Below are 19,231 nucleotides of genomic sequence, written 5' to 3'. Positions count from 1 at the left end.
CGGAACACAACCCTGTTCCTCTTCCAGTGTTTCTTCTTTTCCTTTCCTTTCTCTGCATCTTTTCTTCCTTCTTTCCCTCTTCCTTTCTTTTCTTTTCCTTCCTCTGCATCTTCTTTTTTCTCTGCGACTTTTCCTTTCTCCTTTCCCTCTTCCTCCCTTTTCTGCTTTTTCCTTCTCTCCCTTTTTTTCCTCTGCGTCTTTTCCTTTCTCCTTTCCCTTTTCCTGTTTTTCCTTCCTTTATTTTTCCATTTTTCTTTCTCTCTTTTTCTGTCTTTCCCTCCCTTTTTTCTTTCCCTGGGTCTTTTCCTTTCTCCTTTTCCTCTTCCTCCCTTTTCTTCCCATTATTTGTCTTTTCCTTTTCCCCTTTTTCTCTCTCCCTTTTCCACTTTCCCTCCTCTTTTTCTTTGAGTCTTTTCCTTTCTCCCTTTTTTTCTTTCTCTGGGTCTTTTCCTTTCTCCTTTCCCTCTTCCTCCCTTTTCCCTTCCTTTTCTTTCTGTCTTTCCCTTCTCTTCCTTTTCCTTTTTCTCTGAATTTTTCCTTTCTCCTTTCCCTCTTCCTCTCTTTTCCCCTTCCTTTTCCCTTTTTCTCTCCCTTTTCCTTTCTTTCCCTTGTCTCTTTCTTTCTCCTTTTTCCTTCCTTTTTTTGTTCTTTGCGTCTTTTCCTTTCTTTCCCACTTCCTTCCTTTAGTTTCCCTTCCCTTTTCTTTCTGAGTTTTTTCCTGTTCTTTCCCTCTTCCTTCCTTTTCCTTCCCTCTTCCTTTTTTCATTTCTCCTTCCTTCCTTCCTTCCCTCCTTTTTTTCCTTCCTTCCTTCTTTCTTTCGCTTAATGACTTTACAACCGCAGTGATTCATTGAAGAGCCGGGGCGATAAAGGTTGCAAAATTGGACCCAACTTGCTTAACGTCTTCGCTTAGCAGCGGAAATCCTGCTCTCAATTGCCATCGTAAGTCGAGGACTACATGTACCAAGGAAAGAAGAAATTCTTTTTCTACCCCGACCTAAACAAATTCATCGCCAGACCTTGGCTGCCAACTTAGCCCAACACTGCAAAATGGACTGGAAACTCAGGTGCCAAAAGGGAGCGAGAATTTATTCATGACGGGAAGGAAATAAAATTAAACTTCTCACCGAGTTTTCCAAACCCGCGTCTGACGCCCAGGCGCCTTTTTAATTGCTTCTTATTAAACTCTCACTGCGTGGACTCTTCCTCGTCGAAAATAAAACACACTCACTGAAAATCGGAGCACATTATCTGATAGGCTGAGGGCCAGATCTCTTATTAAGATTACTGGGCCGTGCTCCAAAAAATGAAAATATTAAAAGTCAGAGGAGGAGGAGCAAACATCAACAAAAGATTTTAAGCCTGATCGAAACCAAGCCAACTTTTGCATGCAATCCACATTTTATAAAAGAGTCCCTGAATTTTGCAAAGGTGTCAGATTCAGACAGGCCTGAAGTCATTTTCAAACAATTTGCTAATTGTTATTTAACGTTGGGAAGGGATGCGGTGGCTCAGTGGATAAGACGCTGAGCTTGTCGATCAAAAGGTCAGCAGTTCGAATCCCTACTGCCCCGTAACGGGGTGAGCTCCCGTGACTTGTCCCAGCTCCTGGGACAACCTAGCAGGTAAAAAAAAATGCAAGTAGAAAAATAAAGACCACCTTTGGTGGGAAGGGAACAGCGATTTCACTCAATCTTGGCAGCTTAAAGATGTTTGGACTTCAACCCCCAGAATTCCCCAGCCAGCATGCTTTAAGATGGACTTCCTCTCCCAGAATCCCCCAGCCAGCATGCTTTCAGATGGGTGGACTTTGATTCCCAGAATCCCCCAGCCAGCATGCTTTCAGATGGGTGGACTTCAATTCCCAGAATTCCCCAGCCAGCATGCTTTAAGATGGGTGGACTTCCACTCCCAGAATTCCCTAAACAGCCTGCTTTAAGACGGGTGGACTTCAATTCCCAGAATTCCCCAGCCAGCATGCTTTAAGATGGGTGGACTTCCACTCCCAGAATTCCCTAGCCAGCCTGCATGCTTTAAGATGGGCGGACTTCCACTCCCAGAATTCCCTAAACAGCCTGCTTTAAGACGGGTGGACTTCAATTCCCAGAATTCCCCAGCCAGCATGCTTTAAGATGGGTGGACTTCCACTCCCAGAATTCCCTAAACAGCCTGCTTTAAGACGGGTGGACTTCAATTCCCAGAATTCCCCAGCCAGCATGCTTTAAGATGGGTGGACTTCCACTCCCAGAATTCTCTTCCTTGGAGAATCAAAGCAGCCCATTGCACATCTGCCAAAACTTCATTTGTGGGGCAATTCGGATTCCATAGGGCTCGCCGAGAAGCAGGATTTGAACCTAACCCAAATCAACAAATTCATATATTTATATAGGTTGATATCAGAAAACAGGCCTGGATAATATCTTCTTTATCTAGAAGAATGATGGAAGACGTCATCCAGCTGCAGAGAACCAGAAAGCCAACGTCAGGAGACTTCAAGGCGATGCCGTCCAGATGTTTGGGTCGCCCAGATTTTGGGATCTGCACATCGTTGGAGAAGGAAGGCATCTCCTTAGCTCATCCTCTTGATGGCGAAATGTCTTTTTGTCCAGCTTCAGGTGTTGACAGAACCTGGTTAGATCTTAATCACTTGCGCGGCGATGCACGGGCTCTTCCGCTGTTCCCCGGTGACGTGTGGCCGGACCCACAGCTGCGCATAGCTGCCCCCCACTTGTCCTTTCGTCAGCCGGCTGGGATTAATGCAGACGCACCCCAAAATGTCCTAAAAGGAGAAGGCGAGAGGTTTTAAAATTAACCAAGATTGTTTGCAGGAACCTGGGTGGTTGGATGAGATTGTGTTGAGTGAGGCATCCCAAACTCGTTGTTTGAGCTTGTCCTGTTCTTTCGTAAAAATCTGTAGTAATTTCCCGGATACAGAAAATCCAGTTGTACATTTCATGGATGAGCTTTTTTTTTTTTTTTTTTTTTTGGGGGGGGGGGGGGGGGTTAAATGCAAGGCAAGTCCTCGACGTACGACCACAATCGAGCCCAAGTTTTCAGGTCGCTTAAGGGAGACATTTAAGTGTGTTTCGCCCCATTTTACGACCTTTCCGGCCGTAAGTTGTTAGGGAAAAATCACCGCCGTTGTTAAGGTTATTATGTGAAAAGCTGGCTCGCCCATTGATTTTGCTTTCCCAGGTCGCAAAAAAGGGATTGTGTGACCCCCGGGGTACGGCGACCGTCATAAGTATGAGTCCGAATTTTGATCACGTGACCATGGGGATGTTGCAATGGTCGTAAGTATGAAAAAAACGGTCATAGGTCACTTTTTTCAGTGCCGTTGTAACTTCGATTGGTCACTAAACGGGTAATTGTAAGTTGAGGACTACCTGTGTTTGAATGGTCACTAAATGAAGTGTTGTAAGTCGAGGGCGACCTGTACCACACGAAGCCTGTTATTCAACGGAGGTTTGCTGATTAGGTCGTACAGGCAGTCCTCGACTTATGACAATCGGAACCAAAATTTCCCCTGCTATTCTATTATTCTATTCTATTCTATTCTATTCTATTCTATTCTATTCTATTCTATTCTATTCTTCTATTCTATTCTATTCTTCTATGCTATGCTATTCTATTCCTTCTCTATTCCTATTCTATTCTATTCTTCTATGCTATGCTATTCTATTCCTTCTCTATTCCTATTCTATTCTATTCTTCTATGCTATTCTATTCTATGCTATGCTATTCTATTCTTCTATGCTATGCTATTCTATTCCTTCTCTTATTCTATTCTATTCTATTCTATTCTATTCTTCTATGCTATGCTATTCTATTCCTTCTCTATTCCTTCTCTATTCTATTCTTCTATTCTATTCTATGCTATTCTATTCCTTCTCTATTTCTATTCTATTCTTCTATGCTATGCTATTCTATTCCTTCTCTATTTTTTCTCTATTCCTATTCTATTCTTCTGTGCTATTCTATGCTATGCTATTCTATTCTATTCTTCTATGCTATGCTATTCTATTCCTTCTCTATTCCTTCTCTATTCTATTCTTCTATTCTATTCTATGCTATTCTATTCCTTCTCTATTTCTATTCTATTCTTCTATGCTATGCTATTCTATTCCTTCTCTATTTTTTCTCTATTCCTATTCTATTCTTCTGTGCTATTCTATGCTATGCTATTCTATTCTATTCTTCTATGCTATGCTATTCTATTCCTTCTCTAATTCTATTCTATTCTATTCTGTTCTATTCTATTCTATTCTTCTATGCTATGCTATTCTATTCCTTCTCTATTCCTATTCTATTCTATTCTTCTATTCTATTCTATGCTATTCTATGCTATGCTATTCTATTCTATTCTTCTATGCTATTCTATTCTATTCATGCAAACACCAACATGGAATCAAGGTTCAAACTCAGCAAAGGACACATTTTGCACGGCGCGGAGTCCCAAATTTGATCCTGCAATAACGTGGGGAAGAGGGTTTTTTTCGCCTGTAACCCCCCACCCTACCCCCACCCCCACGTACCACCACCTCCCACCTGGCATGAGACACCCCGTCGCCCTCGGCGCTTGCTATCTGAGCCCATCCTTCATCAAAAACCATGAGGACCGGAATCTTGGGGTTATTTTTAGGAGCCAGGCCTAACAGCTTAAGTATACCGTGCACGCAGGCCCCCCCAAGGGTGGGGCCGCCTTCCTAATTTTTCTCCCCCCCCCCAAGCTCAGCTCATCGTTGGCGTCTCCCCCCCACCTTAACGAAGTATTTCAGGTCGGACGGAGTGATCAAGAGGTCCGGCGTGACAGGCAGGGAAGCGTGCGGGAAGAAGCGCTCGTAATCCACACTCATGTCCTCGGGGGGCGGGTAGAGAGGATAGTAGCTGTTGAGAATTTTTTTTTTTAAAAAAAGGGGGGGGTGGTTGGGGAGGGAGAAAAGAGATCGAGTTATATACCCCCCCCCTCCCCAAATCCTTTGGCTGGCCTTCGAAGGCCGCGCCCGGCAGCTGTTTCTTCTCTTCTACCCATCAAAGTACCAACGCGATGATGCCAAGCTGGGCTCGGCGAAGCTGCCGCGGCTGCCGCTAATTCCAGGATCGTTCCCCCCGCCCCCTCCTGGGAGGGTCGGCATCTCAAACCTCAGGGCCAAATAAAGGCCAGTGTTCTCAAAGGCCCGGCCGGCGGCACGTTCCTCCCCACCCCATCCCGAGGAGGAGCAGCTGCGTTTCTGGGGCTGTTCGACTCGAGGGAAGCTGGCATTGGAAATGCCCACTGGGAAATTTCCTCTCTTTGGGACGTGGTCAAAATGAGAATGGGAGAGAGAGAGAGAGAGAGAGATGGGGTGGAACGAGAGGATCCGGCAAGCCGTGGTTTATTTCCAAGGTGGTTTGGTCCATCAGCTCACTTTTTCTTTCCTCTTTCTTCCTCCCTCCCTGTTCCTTTTCTCCTTTCCTTCCGTTCTTCTCTTTTCCTTCCTCCTTTCATCTCTTCTTTTCCTCCTTCCCTTTCTCTCTCCCCTTCCTGTCTCTTTTCCTTCCTTCCCTTTCTTCTTTCATTCTCCTTCCTTTCACCTTCCTTCCTTCATTCTCCTTCCTTTCTTCTTTCATTCTCCTTCCTTCCTCTTTTCATTCTCCTTTTTCTCCTTCCTTCCTTTTTTCATTCTTTCCTTTCATTCTCCTTCCTCCCTTTCATTCTCCTTTTCTTCTCTTCCTTTCATTCTCCTTCTTTCTTCCCTTCGTTTCATTCTCCTTCCTTCCTTCGTTTCATTCCCCTTTCCTTCCTTTCTTCCTTCATTCTCCTTCCTTTCTTCTTTCATTCTCCTTCCTTCCTTCCTCTTTTCATTCTCCTTCCTTCTTTTTCATTCTTTCCTTTCATTCTCCTTCCTCCCTTTCATTCTCCTTTCTTCTCTTCCTTTCATTCTCCTTCTTTCTTCCCTTTGTTTCATTCTCCTTCCTTCCTTCGTTTCATTCCCCTTTCCTTTTCTTCTTTCATTCTCCTTCCTTCCTCCCTTTCATTCTCGTTCCTTCCTTCCTTTTTTCAATCTCCTTCCTTCCTTCCTCTCAACCCTATGAAGCTTTTCGTGAAACATTCTACACACCATAAAACACCCATGTTTCTTCGTATGTCTTCTCTCTGGCCATCTCCTGGAAAGCCACGTTTGAAACTTCACCAAGCCACGGCTAATTGGGCATAGATTTTTTAAAAAAATATATAACGAACCAGTGCTCTATTCATAACCATGAGGACTAGAATCTCCCTTTGTTCCCATCCATTGTTTGAGAATGCAGAAAGCTTCACTTTAAAATTCTCCATCCTCCCCTCGGGCCCAGCATGGACACAAACTGCATTTGGAGCGTGTCTGTTTTTGTGTATTCGTGGCAGGCTAAGAATCTAGAACAAAACACAAACCGTGGTTCCGAAGTGGCTTACCTCCGCTGAGTCAGGATGTGTTTGAGAATTCGAGAAAAACGATCCTGAAGGCTTGAAGAACTGAGCAGGGGTGGTGAAAAAACAGAGCAAGAAAGGTAGGGAAAAAAATGTTAAAAGAGTTTGATCGCTGAATAGACTTCCGGGCTGGCCTACCTTACAGGATTGTGTTGAGGATAAAAATGTATAGGTAAAGGTAGAGATTCCCCTCGCACGTATGTGCTAGTCGTTCCTGACTCTAGGGGGCGGTGCTCATCCCTGTTCCAAAGCCGAAGAGCCAGTGCTGTCTGAAGACGTCTCCGTGGTCATGTGGCCGGCATGACTCAACGCCAAAGGCTCATGGAAAACGCTGTTACCTTCCCACCAAAGAGGGTCCCTATTTTTCTACTTGCATTTTTTATGTGCTTTCGAACTGCTAGGTTGGCAGAAGCTGGGACAAGTCACGGGAGCTCACCTCATTACGTGGCACCAGGGATTCGAACCACTGAACTGCCGACCTTTTGATTGACAAGCTCAGCGTCTTAGCCCCTGAGCCACCGAGTCCCTAGATAAAATGTAGGAAGGGACTAATTTGATTGGCTTAGAAAACTGTCAAAAAGAGGATTAAACTTGGCTCTTAAACAAACCCACGATTGGCTTTTCCTCAGTTGACTTTTCCTACCTGAGCAACGGGGGTTGGACTAGACGACCTCCAAGGTCCCTTCCAAATAACTATTTATTTATTTTAATATATGTTCTATTTATACATTTTTCTTTTCTATAGGCATAAAAAAAACTCTATATCTTATCTGAACAGCATTTTGCCTGTGTACATATTAGTTTTGAAAGAGATATAACAATACCCTGTTTCCCCCCAAAAATAAGACACCCCCTGATAATAAGCCCAATCGGGCTTTTGAGCTGCATGGCAATAAGGCCAAGAGCTTATTTCAGGGTTCAAAAAATATAAGACAGGGTCTTATTTTCGGGGAAACCAATGATGGATGGATGGATGGATGGATGGATGGATGGATGGATGGATGGATAGATAGATAGATAGATAGATAGATAGATAGATAGAGGATAGATAGATAGATAGATAGATAGATAGATAGATAGATAGATAGATACCCTGTTTCCCCCAAAATAAGATCCCCTGATAATAAACCCATTAGGTTTTTGAGTCGCATGGCAATAAGGCCAAGCGCTTACTTCAGGGTTCAAAAATAAATATAAGCAGGGTCTTATTTTCCGGAAACACGATAGATTGATAGATAGATAGATATGAAAGAGAGATGATAGATACTGATAGATAGATAGATAGATAGATAGATAGATAGATAGATAGATAGATAGATAGATAGATAGATAGATATGAAAGAGAGATGATAGAGAGGTAGAGAGAGAGATGATAGATACTGATAGATAGATAGATAGATAGATAGATAGATAGATAGATAGATAGATAGATAGATAGATATGAAAGAGAGATGATAGAGAGGTAGAGAGATGATAGATACTGATAGATAGGTAGATAGGTAGATAGGTAGATAGATAGATAGATAGATAGATAGATAGATAGATAGATAGATAGATAGATATGAAAGAGAGATGATAGAGAGGTAGAGAGATGATAGATACTGATAGATAGGTAGATAGATAGATAGATAGATAGATATGAAAGAAAGATGATAAAGAGGTAGAGAGAGAGATGAAAGAGAGATGATAGATACAGATACCATTTCCCCTCCCAAAATAAGACATTCCCTTGATAATAAGCCCAATTGGGCTTTTGAGCTGCATGGCAATAAGGCCAAGAGCTTATTGCAGGGTTCAAAAAAATGTAAGACAGGGTCTTATTTTTGGGGAAACACGATAGATAGATGATAGATAGATAGATAGATAGATAGATAGATAGATAGATAGATAGATAGATAGATACCCTGTTTTCCCCAAAATAAGACATCCCCTGATAATAAACCCAATCGGGCTTTTGCTCGATAAGGCCAAGCACTTATTTCAGGGTTCAAAAAAAAAATATAAGACCGGGTCTTATTTTCGGGGAAACACGGGTAATCGTAATGGTAATCGTATAATTATGTGATTAATATCAATATTAATCACATAATAATAGTACTAATAACTCTGTTATTCTGTTATACCTACTCCATATATTTATCCTGTTATTCCTGTTATGCAACGATCCATTTTAAGCCCTGAATCCTTGCAATTAACACCTCTTTAAAAGCAACCAACGCCAAAACCTCCGGGAAAATAGGGGGGGAAATTTTGCTTTTGCGTCCGTCTGTAACACAATCCCTACCAGGTCACTCAAAGATGCTTATCTCGTATGAGGTCATAAAAACAGAGTCACACTTTTTTTTGGGTTTTTTGCAAACCCCTCATATGTTAGTCACAACATTTACTTGCAGACGGCTTAGTCATGGCTATTTAGAGTTGTTATTTTTTTTTTAAAAAAAATCTCTTTTATCGCATTCGCTCTGGATGAAAGGGTTCATCTCTTTAAAGAAAAATAAAAAGCGTCACAAGATTCTAGTCCTTAAGAGGCAGCTCAGCGAAGGCTGATTGATGACCACAACTGGGAATAGAATTTCCACGGTTAAAGCAAGGCAGCCGTTAAGTGAGTCGCGCCAGATTTTTTTTTTGCCCTGGTTGTTAAGCGAATCAACTGCCGTTGTTAAGTGAACCATGCGGTCGTTAAATGAATTCAGCTTCCTCCATTGATTCTGCTAATTGACCGGCCGTTCAAAGTTACAAGGGCTCTGAGAGAAGCGACTTAGGAACAGGTCCTCATTCTTATGACCGTCGCGGCATCCGGTCGTGTGATCAGAATTTGGGCACTTGGAAACTGGCATGTACTTATGACGGTTGTTGCAGAGTCCTGGGGTCAGGTGAATTTCCCAGCCGGCTTCCGACAAGCAAAGTCAAGAGGGCAAGCCAGGTTTGCTTAACGACCACATTTCACTTAACGACGGCAGCAATCTGCCTTAAACCCCTTTTGCTGACTTCCTGGCGGCGACCAACGAAGCAATATCTGTAATTTAGATGTACGTTTATAATATTTTAGATGTTATGGTTCTAAATATCTGTAATGTTTCTAGATTTTATATAATGCAAACTTTTGTATTCTGATCGAAATGTGACGTACTCAGGACTCAGAATAGAATCGAGTCGGAAGGGACCTTGGAGGTCTTCTAGTCCAGCCCCGCCTGCTCAAACAGGAGAACCTGTACAATTTCAGGTAAGTGATTTGCTAGACCCGTGATGGCGAACCTATGGCACGCGTGACACAAGTGGCACACGGAGCCATGTCGCCTGGCACGCCAGCTTAGCTCCGTGAGTCTCTGGAGGCTGGGGACAGCAAAAAACATCACTTCCTGTCTAACTGGAAGTTGGGAAATGGGCCAGTTCGGGCCTCCGAGTGGATGGGGAAGGCTGTTTTCGCCCTCCCCAGATGCATAGAGAGGATCTGGAGCCAGGTGAGAAAGAAAAACGGGCCATCACGTGCCAAGACCGGGGGGGGGGGGGGGGCACGGGGGGGCGGGTCACACGTGCCATGCGTGGGGCGGGGCGCATAGAATTATGGGTGTGGGCACGCATGTGCACGAACCTCCCCTGCCCCCCCCCTTTCTGGCACGTGATGGCAAAAAGGTTAGCCATCCCTGGTTTAAACTCTTCCTAAATGTGAATGCGATAAATCCAGATAGTCCTCCACTTGCAACAGTTCATTTAGTGACTGAAGTCACGACACTGAAAAAAGTGACTTATGACCATGTTTCACACTTACGACCGTTGCAGCATTCCCCCCATGGTCATCTGATTTACATTTGGAGATAATATTTATGACGGCCGCAGTGTCCTCGGAGTCACGCGACAAGCCCCCTTTTTGCGATAAGCAAAATCAACGGGAAAGGCGGCTTCGCTTAACAACCGTGCGGCTGACTGACTGAACTGCAGCGATTCACTTAACAACTCGGGCAAGGAAAGTTAGGTGGCGCAAAACCCACCTATTCCCTTAGCCACAGAAAGTTTGGGGTTCCATTACGGTTGTTAAAGTCGAGGACTAGCTGCCAGAATGCTCCAGCCACGGAGGCAAAAAGAGGTCATCCAATCGGGCGCAACTCCCTTTCCCCGCCGTCTGCCCTTGCTTAGCAACGGAAATTCTGGTCGTTAAGTCGAGGAGTTAACTTCTAAAGGCTTGGAAGGAATGCAAACTTTCTGACTGTCTGGGAGAGCCACCGATGACCCCCTTCCCGAGTTTCTTTCTCTTCCTCCTGTCGCTTGTGAGCTGCGTGTGAGTCACATCTTATTCCTCCATCGGTGCGAGGGACGGCATTTTTCTCTCACACTCGCTGCTCTCTCCAGATCACCAGCGGTGTTTCTCGGCTTACGCAACCGGGATTGTGCAAGAGCCCAAGGATTGACACGCTCACTTCTGAATCACTCCACACACCCCCTAGCAAGGAAGGGGGAGAGGGGGGCAGTGTTAGCTGGCTTCTTTCGTAGGCTCAACATCTGGAACCAAATCTTTGCAGAATAAAAAATATTCGTTTCATAGGAGGTAGTCCTCGATTTACGACCGCCACACTGAGCCCAACGTTCCCGTTGCTAAAGCGAGACATTCGTTGAGCGGGTTTTGGGCCCCCCCGTGTGACGTCGTTCCTTGCCGCATTGGTTAAGGGAATCCCTGGCGGTTGTTAAGAGAGGCACACGGTCGTTAAAAGCGAATTTGGCTTTCCCCCCGTGGACTCTGGATGTCAAGAAGGTCGCCGAAGGGGATCGCAGGACCCTCGGACGGTCATAACTGCGAGTCAGTTGCCAAGCATCCGAGTGTAAATCACGTGACCATGAGGTCATTGGGGGGGGGAATGCTGAAACAGTCATAAGTGTGAAAAATGGTCCGAACTCCCATTTTTTCCCAGTGCTGTCATAACTCTGCAACCGTCATAACTATGAGTCCGTTGCCAAGCACCTGAATTTTGATCCCCTGATTCTGCAAATGGTCATAAGGGTGAAAAATGGTCATAAGTCACTTTTGTCAGTAACGGTAACTTCGAACGGTCAAACTGTTGTAAGTCAAGGACTACCTTATTCTACTGCCCCAAAAGGTGTCGGAAGTCAATGCTATTTTTTTTTCTTTCCCCACTGTTTCTACCCTTTTAGAATAGAATCACAGAGTCGGAAGGGACCTTGGAGGTCTTCTAGTCCAACCCCGTTTAGGCAGGAAACCCTATAAACCATTTCAGACAAATGGTTATCCAACATCTTCTTATACAATTCTGGTCCGCCAGCAGCCTGCGAAGCTGGCAGCGGAGTCAGACAGTGAGGAGGCTGGGGAGGGCCATGGGCCAGTCCTGGAGGCTGGGGAGGGCTCTGCATCGGAGGCAGAGATGGGGCCAGGGCCATCTGGGAATTATGCGCAGACTCTGGAGCCTCCAGAGGCTGACAGCAGAGAGGCAGAGGAACAGGAGGAGCCTGTTCCTAGTGCACGCATGCGCAGAGCTGCCAGAAGGCAGCAGCAGCTAAAACAGAGAGGACGACTCAGGAGTAAAGCCAGGAGATGATTGGCCCTTCCCAGAAGGCTTAAAAGACCAGCAACGGCTCTTGGCCTCTTTGTGGGAAAACAACGTTGATAGATTTGTTTCTTGTCTTGCTGCATTTCTTTCTTGTCGGCCTCTTCTGCTTCTGAACTTTTGCCAAGAGAAGCCTTTGACAGGTTGCCTAATTAGACCAAGGTTGGTGATAAGGCGGAAGGATTGTGCTATGAAGAATTTGTTTGGAATTAGTTCGGACTACGCTGAGAATGAGTTCATTCTCAGCTGTTCCAATAAAGTCTGTTTGTTTTCGAACTGGTTGCGTCTGATAATACCTACTTGGGCCTGAGTCACAACAAATTCTTACACTCCAACATTTTCTCTCTTTCACTTTTCCTCCCCTCTTTTACATTTATGGGGTGGGGTTTTTTTTTTTAATTATTTTACGCTTTGTTTAAAAAAGAATAAAATTTTTGAACCGTGTAAAATATTTTGCCATTCCTCCCTCCCTCCCTCGTGTGCAATGATAGCAAGGATCCTACCGGCTGATTTCTTCCGCTCCCATGTGGAAGAGCAAATCCACCGAGGTTAATCCGAAAATCACCCCGTCGATCTCTAAGGTGCAAGGATCGGAGACGAACAGCACTCTCTGGAATTTGGGGGTGGGGAGGAGGAAAAAAACCAACAACACCGATAGAGGGATTAATTCAGAAAACCTTTTTTTGAATACCGTCGCCAAAGTAACTAAGGAGCTCAGTTAGATTTCCTAAACCTTGGTTGACACCGACGATCAAGCCAACATTCCAGTGGTGGGTTTCAAAAATTTTCGCTACTGGTTCGGTGGGCGTGGCTAGGTGGGGAGGGAATGTGACTGAGTGGGAGTGGCCAATTTGCCGTCACTCGCGTCCAGTCACATATCACCCCCACCTAGCCACGCCCACCGCACCGCTAGCAAAAAAAATTGGAATTTCCACCTATCTACACCCTCCCTCCCTTCGCCAGTTGCCCCCGTTTCTTCTTTAGCGGCCCTGGCCTCAGCCCCGCTTCCTCCTCCAACACCGCCTCTTTGTTCGGACTCCTTACTTTCCGCGGCGGCTGGTCCAGAGTTCGAAAGGCAAGCTGACTGGAGTTTTCGGCGGCCCCCAGCCAGCCGCTGCCGGAAAGCAGCTCGCAAAGAAGCAGGCTGCTGAAAAGTACCGGCGGTTGCGGAAAAAAGCTGCTGCCGTCCCCGCCATGTTCTTTGCGCATTAGACTTGCAAGGCAAAGGGATGTGCGTGCGTGAAGAACATGGCGGCGATGAACATGGTGGGCGGGGCGAGCAAGCAGCGATCGAGGGACCGGTTCGGGGGCGTGGCCAGCCGGCGATCGCTACCAGTTCGGCGACCTTGGCTAAATTTACACCAACGATTCGCGCGAACCGGCTGAATACCACCTCTGCAACATTCCCCAAGCCAACCTTCTTCTAAACGGGCTGGAATCGCAGCTCCCAGGATTCCTCAGCTACCATGGGATTCTGGGAAATGAAGTCCCTCAACTACCCCAGGCCTACTTTTCATTAACCAGCCACAGACAGGATCCGTGGTTAATTGTTGCTGGGGAATTTCACCGCTTGAGTAATTATTATTTAGGGCTTTATTATTTCCCCAAGGGAGTTGCCCCAGCAAAATACAAACATCCCCAGCAGCCACTGAGAAGTTTGAGAAAGTTTTCTCTTCCTGCTGTTCTTGGATCGGGCCCAACGGGAGGGAATCCCCTTGGCTTGTCACTTTTGAAAAAAGGAGGGGTGTGTTTTGTATGTGTTTCTGACTACACACCCAGTTCCTTGCCTGCCTTTTCTGAAAAGGGAGATTTAAAATACCGTGTTTCTCAACCGTTGGGCAACTGGGAAGATGTGGGGTGGGGGAGGGACTTCAATTCCCAGAATTCCCCAGCCGGCCCTGAACAGAAAACCAGCACCCCCAGCCAAAATGAAAAGTTGCCCATTTCCCCTTTCAAAGAAGTTTCTATATAAGCAAAGGTCTTCAATTTTGGCAACTTTTTAAGATTTCTGGGGCTTCAACTCCCAGAATTCCACAGCCTGGTGTGTGTGTATGTATATATGTTTTCTGAGGTTTTCGCGGGTGTTTGTATGTAGGTCTTTGGTTATTCGGGTTTTCTCCCGCGTAAAATTGGAGGTTTCTTGGCAATGTTTCGACGAAGTCTCATTCGTCATCAACCCCCCATCCAATCAGAGCACAGCCAAACCCCCAACAAATCAGAACACACCTCCGCCCAATCAGAACACAGCCAAGCTCCCACCCAATCAGTTCACATCCCCACTGGCAGTTAAAAGGAAGAAACAGCTGTGATCACACACATTGCTCCTAGAAGCACGAAGCCGAGAACACCAGCCTGAAGATGACGAATGAGACTTCGTCGAAACGTTGCCAAGAAACCTCCAATTTTACGCGGGAGAAAACCCGAATAACCAAAGACCTACACACACACACACACACACACACACACACACACAAACACACACATATATATATATACACACACGCCCCCCCCTCCCCACTTTTCCAGGCCAAATCCAGCAAAAATAAACAGCTCTGCCCAGCTCTGCATTTTTCCTCTTTCTTCCCGACGCCTCTTTCCTTTCATGACATGTCCGTGATGGCAAACCTGTGGCACGTGTGCCAGAGGTGGCATGCAGAGCTCTCTCTGTGGGCACACGTACCGTTGCCAGCTTCTCTTCAGGTTTCCAGCGCGCCAGCCAGCTGGTTTTGGTGGGTGCCAGAGCACCGGAAAACGGCCTGAAAACGGCTGGAAAAATGGCCCAAAATGGCAAAAAAAGAGGCATTTTTCTGGCCATTTTTGGGCTGTTTTTCAGGCGGCTTCAAAACAGCCCGAAAAAAGGGCATAAATGGACAAAAAACTGGGATGCATGCACCAGCCAGCTGGTCTTTGCAGGTGCCAGAGCGCCGGAAAATGGCCCGAAAAACAGCCCAAAACAGCCAAAAAAAGGCCGTTTCTGGCCATTTTTCAGGTGGCTTGAAAACAGCCCAAAAAGCGGCCTGAAAAACGGCCCCAAAAATGGCCATAAATGGCCAAAAAACAGGCATGCACATGCCGGCCAGCTGATCTTCAGGTTTCCGGCGCTGGGTTTGGGCACTCGGTGCCGAAAAGTTTCGCCATCACTGTGATATGTCATTTGGGCTCTAAACTCCAGAACAAGGAGCAATTTTACGGCTGGTTCTTACAGCTTTCCCAGGGAGCCCTGTTTCAGTGTGAAGTACACCCCCCACCCCCTCAAAAAAGAGAAAATTCCTGGGCTTCCTAACATCTTTTTGCAAAAAAAAAAGAGAAGAAAATGTTGTGTAAATGTCCAACCCAGGATATCAAAATGTAGGATAAAAAGGGAGAGCAAAGCAAGCAGAAGGGAAGAGTTCGTAAAAAAAAAAAAAATAAATGCAACTCAGCAAGCACGGAAGCGAAGTACGTAAGATTTCTGAAACTTGAAAGGGGGTGGGGGAAAAAAAGTCACAATAATTTCCTCCCTTCCAAACCGGTTACGCTTTGCACCTAAAGCCTGAGTCACTCTGTCATCTGGGCCTTTTTTTCCTGGAAAAAAACATCTTCAATTTCTTATCCGAAGTTACAGGAAATTCCTAGCTTTTCTTGAGAAGGGAGAAAAAAAAAAAAAAGGCAGGTTTTTTTTTTTTTTGGTAAATCGTAGCCAAAAAATAAGCCGGATCGCCCCCTGCTGGTGGTTTGAACCATCTTTGAAGCCCCACCAGCACCTGTTGGGGATACCTGGAATTCCCCATTGCCAGGGGAAAAAAAAGCCAACAGCTGCAAATCCAACATTTTGCCTTTTAAATCTTAGATTTCAGCCTGGTCTGAATTAATCTTTTGTTATCAAATCAATTGGAAGAAAACCACAGGACAACTTCTCAAAATCAGCCATCCAACCAAATTTTTGTCGGCATCAGATATTTTGGCTTTAAATCAGGTTTCTGGCGGACGGCTACGTTAAATATTTGCCAAAAAAAAAAAAAAAGGTGGTTGAAGAAGTCTTGGAGCCACTAAGAGCCTTGGTGGAGCAGCGGACTAAAGTGCTGTTAAGTAGCATTTAGCTGCCAGCTGCCTGCAATTAGTGCGAGTTCAAATCTCACCAGGCTCAAGGTCGACTCAGCCTTCCATCCTTCCGAGGTAGGTAAATTGAGGACCCAGATTGTGGGGGCAATAAACTGACTTTGTAGAAACACCGCTTGGGGGGGTGCAAAAGCCCTAATAAGCAGGTATATACAAAAGAATGAAGGGTATTGCTATAAGTGCATTGTAAGCCGCCCTGAGTCTTCGGAGAAGGGCGGCATATAAATTGAACTAATAAAATAATAAATAATAAATAAAGTCATTCTTATTTCACAAAGAAAATTAACAGGTTAACAGAGTTGGGAAGGGACCCTGCCAGGTCATCTAGTCCAACCCCCTGCAAAGACCCTACCTAGGATTGAACTCGCAACCTCCTGATTGTCCTAAGCGCTCCATGGCTTAGGACCTGGTTACTTACGGGACCGCCTACTACCATCAACAGCCTCCCACCGACCAGTACGCTCCCACAGAGAGGGGCTCCTCCAGGTGCCGTCGGCCAAACAATGTCGGCTGTCGGCCCCTAGGGGAGAGCCTTCTCTGTGGGGGCACCGACGATCTGGAATGAGCTCCCCCCAGAGATACGGAGGATTCCGGATCTGCACACCTTCTGCCGCGAGCTGAAGACGCTTTTATTTCATCAAGCTGGCCTCGCCTAAATCTTCTCCCTTTTAAGTGTTAATTTTAAATTTTTAATGTATTTTAAAATATGGGTATTTTAAATTATGGGTATTAATTCAGCCAAATTTATTTAATTCATTTTATTCGATTTTAAATTTTGTATATCTATGTGTTTTATTTCATGGCTGTGCACCGCCCTGAGTCCTTCGGGAGTAGGGCGGTATAGAAATTCAATAAAATAAATAAATAAATAAATAAAATAAATAGGCCACTGCAGAGCTAGGCAAAAATAGAAAACATCACCAGCCTGGATCAATCCGGAGGGTCCTTGGTGCTGTCTGAGTTTGGGTGTTTTTTCTTGCAGATCCAATGTTTCTTTTTTGGAATTTTCGGCCAATCCAATTGACCTTTACAGAAAGCTTAAAAGCTCTACATTGTACAGGTAGTCCTCGACTTACGACCCTAATTGATCCCGAAATTTCCATGGCAGAAGTGAGACATTTGTTAAGTGAGTTCTGCCCTGTTCGACGACCTTTTCTTGACACCGTTGTTAAGTGAATCACTGCAGTTAAGTGAGTCACACGGTTGTTAAGTGAAACCTGGCTTCCTCCTAGGCTTTGCTTGTCCGGAAGGTCGTAAAAGAGGATCACGTGACCTTGGGACACTGCGACCGTCATAAATACGAGTCGGTTGTCAAGCGTCTGAATTGCGATCACATGACCATGGGGGGGGATGCCGCAACGGTCATAAGTGTGAAAAACGGTCATGTCCCTTTTTCAGTGGCATTCTAACTTTGGTCACTAAATGAACCGTTGTAAGTATATACACAGGTAGTCCTTGACCTGCAACGGTTCATTTAGTGACCATTCAAATGCAGACAGTCCTTGACATAATTATTTCATTTAGTGACCGCTCGAAGTTACAACGGCAACTGAAAGTGACTAATGACCGTTTTTCACACTTACGACCGTGGCAGCCATCCCTGTGGTCGCATGATCAAAATTCAGACACTTGGTTGCTGACTCATATTTATGACGGTTGCAGTGTCCCCGGGGGGGGGGGCCACGTCATCCGAAACTTGGATTCACTTAACAACGGTGTACCTAACTTAACTGTAACGATTCCACTTATTGGCAAAAAAATAGAATCATAAAATGGGGCAAAGCTCCGATTCACTTAACAACCAGGTGACTAACTTAACAGCTGCAGTGGTTCAACTTAACAACCGTGCCGAAAAAGTTCGTAAAACAGGGCAGAGCTCCCTTATCAACGGTTTCATTTAGCAACGGAAACACCAGGCTCAAGGGTGGTCGTAAGTCAAGGACCTGCCTGTAAACAGCCTGGGGAGGTGGGAACTTGTCCGAACGGTGGAGAAATTACCTGTCGGTCCTCTTTGGCGAGTTCGTAGACAAAAGGAGGTTGGGGATAAACACAAAAATGGTGTACGTCCCGCAACGAAGGCACAATCACAAGGTGGGAGCAGGCACTGTGTGGGATGAAGGAGAGACACAAGCTTGTGAGTGTTCTGCCCCAGCGAAGGACCCCAAAGAACGCAACACACACAAAGTCCGTTCAAACCTTAGTTTACTAAATAAACCAGTTTTTTACAACAACGGCTGTTAATTAACTGCATTAACAGCCACCAAGAATTCAAAGAAGAATAACTGAAAGCTTACTGTGGTTGGCAGAATGCCCAGAAGCAATTTGCAGGAAGCTGATAAGACACGAAGGTATGTGAACAAAGTTGTTCCCTGCAAATTGTTTCAGTCGGGGTTCCTCCTTAAATAGGCTAAGGGAGTGGCCAATTAGCCACAAGCCTTACTCTCGAAGAGACCTCCTCCTGAGGAGCCACTCCTGCCTTTTGCCAGCTCTGCGCACCCGTGCATCGAGAAGAGGCTCCTCCTCTTTTTCCTCTTCACTTATGGGAGCTTCTGGCTGAATCCCCGCCTCTGGCACCACATCTTCCCCAGCCTCCTCACTGTCCGACTCGAATGCCAGCTGCACAGGCTGCTGGCGCAGCACCACACCAGCCTCCTCGCTGTCGGAATCAGCTACTAGCTGCACAGGCTGCTGATGGGCCACAACAGTGAGGATCAGGAATGCAGGTTAAGTCCTCGCTTAACGCTGAAAGTGAGTTGGCAAAGACGCCCTAACCCTGATGCAAACAACACAGATTATCTGAACAAAACAAACCGGCTTTCTCACCTCCTTGTGCCTTCAATGATGGTTTTCAGGCACCTCTTGAAGACCTCTTCGTACAACATTATCAGCTGCCCTTCCTAGAAACAAACAAACATTGGTTGGTGAATTAAGAATAGAATCAACCGATTCCCCCCCCCGATTTAAATTGGGGTTTTCAAGAAGCTAATTGGATGTTTTTTAACCTAAGATTCTGCCATGCGTCAACCTCTCTCTCAGTTTAACGCTCTCCAGATTTGGGGAAATTACGCCTCCCATCAAGCGCAACAGTTACTTTTGACTAGCTGGGGGGCAGCACATCTTGACGGCATCC

At 45.6% G+C, this 19,231-nt stretch overlaps 1 protein-coding gene across 2 annotated transcripts in view; it reads right to left on the bottom strand.

Moving 5' to 3' along the window:
• Positions 1 to 2,364: 2,364 nt before the first annotated feature.
• Positions 2,365 to 19,231, bottom strand: part of POLA2 (DNA polymerase alpha 2, accessory subunit) — a 30,922-nt gene continuing 14,055 nt past the window's right edge. The window contains exons 13-18 of one of the 2 annotated variants that reach the window (XM_060694375.2): positions 18,925 to 18,998; positions 18,100 to 18,205; positions 12,507 to 12,613; positions 6,434 to 6,493; positions 4,761 to 4,887; positions 2,365 to 2,779 (exon numbers count right to left, since the gene is read on the bottom strand). In XM_060694375.2, coding sequence (XP_060550358.2) covers positions 2,633 to 2,779; positions 4,761 to 4,887; positions 6,434 to 6,493; positions 12,507 to 12,613; positions 18,100 to 18,205; positions 18,925 to 18,998 — 621 coding nt within the window. In that variant the 3' untranslated portion in view covers positions 2,365 to 2,632. The remainder of the gene's footprint in view (positions 2,780 to 4,760; positions 4,888 to 6,433; positions 6,494 to 12,506; positions 12,614 to 18,099; positions 18,206 to 18,924; positions 18,999 to 19,231) is intronic. The other variant, XM_060694376.2, reaches the window with a different exon arrangement.

The sequence above is a fragment of the Pantherophis guttatus genome, chromosome 18 (genome assembly GCF_059756535.1).
Source record: "Pantherophis guttatus breed Tessera chromosome 18, ASM5975653v1, whole genome shotgun sequence".
NCBI lineage: Eukaryota > Metazoa > Chordata > Lepidosauria > Squamata > Colubridae > Pantherophis > Pantherophis guttatus.
This window is presented reverse-complemented; position numbering and strand designations above follow the sequence as displayed.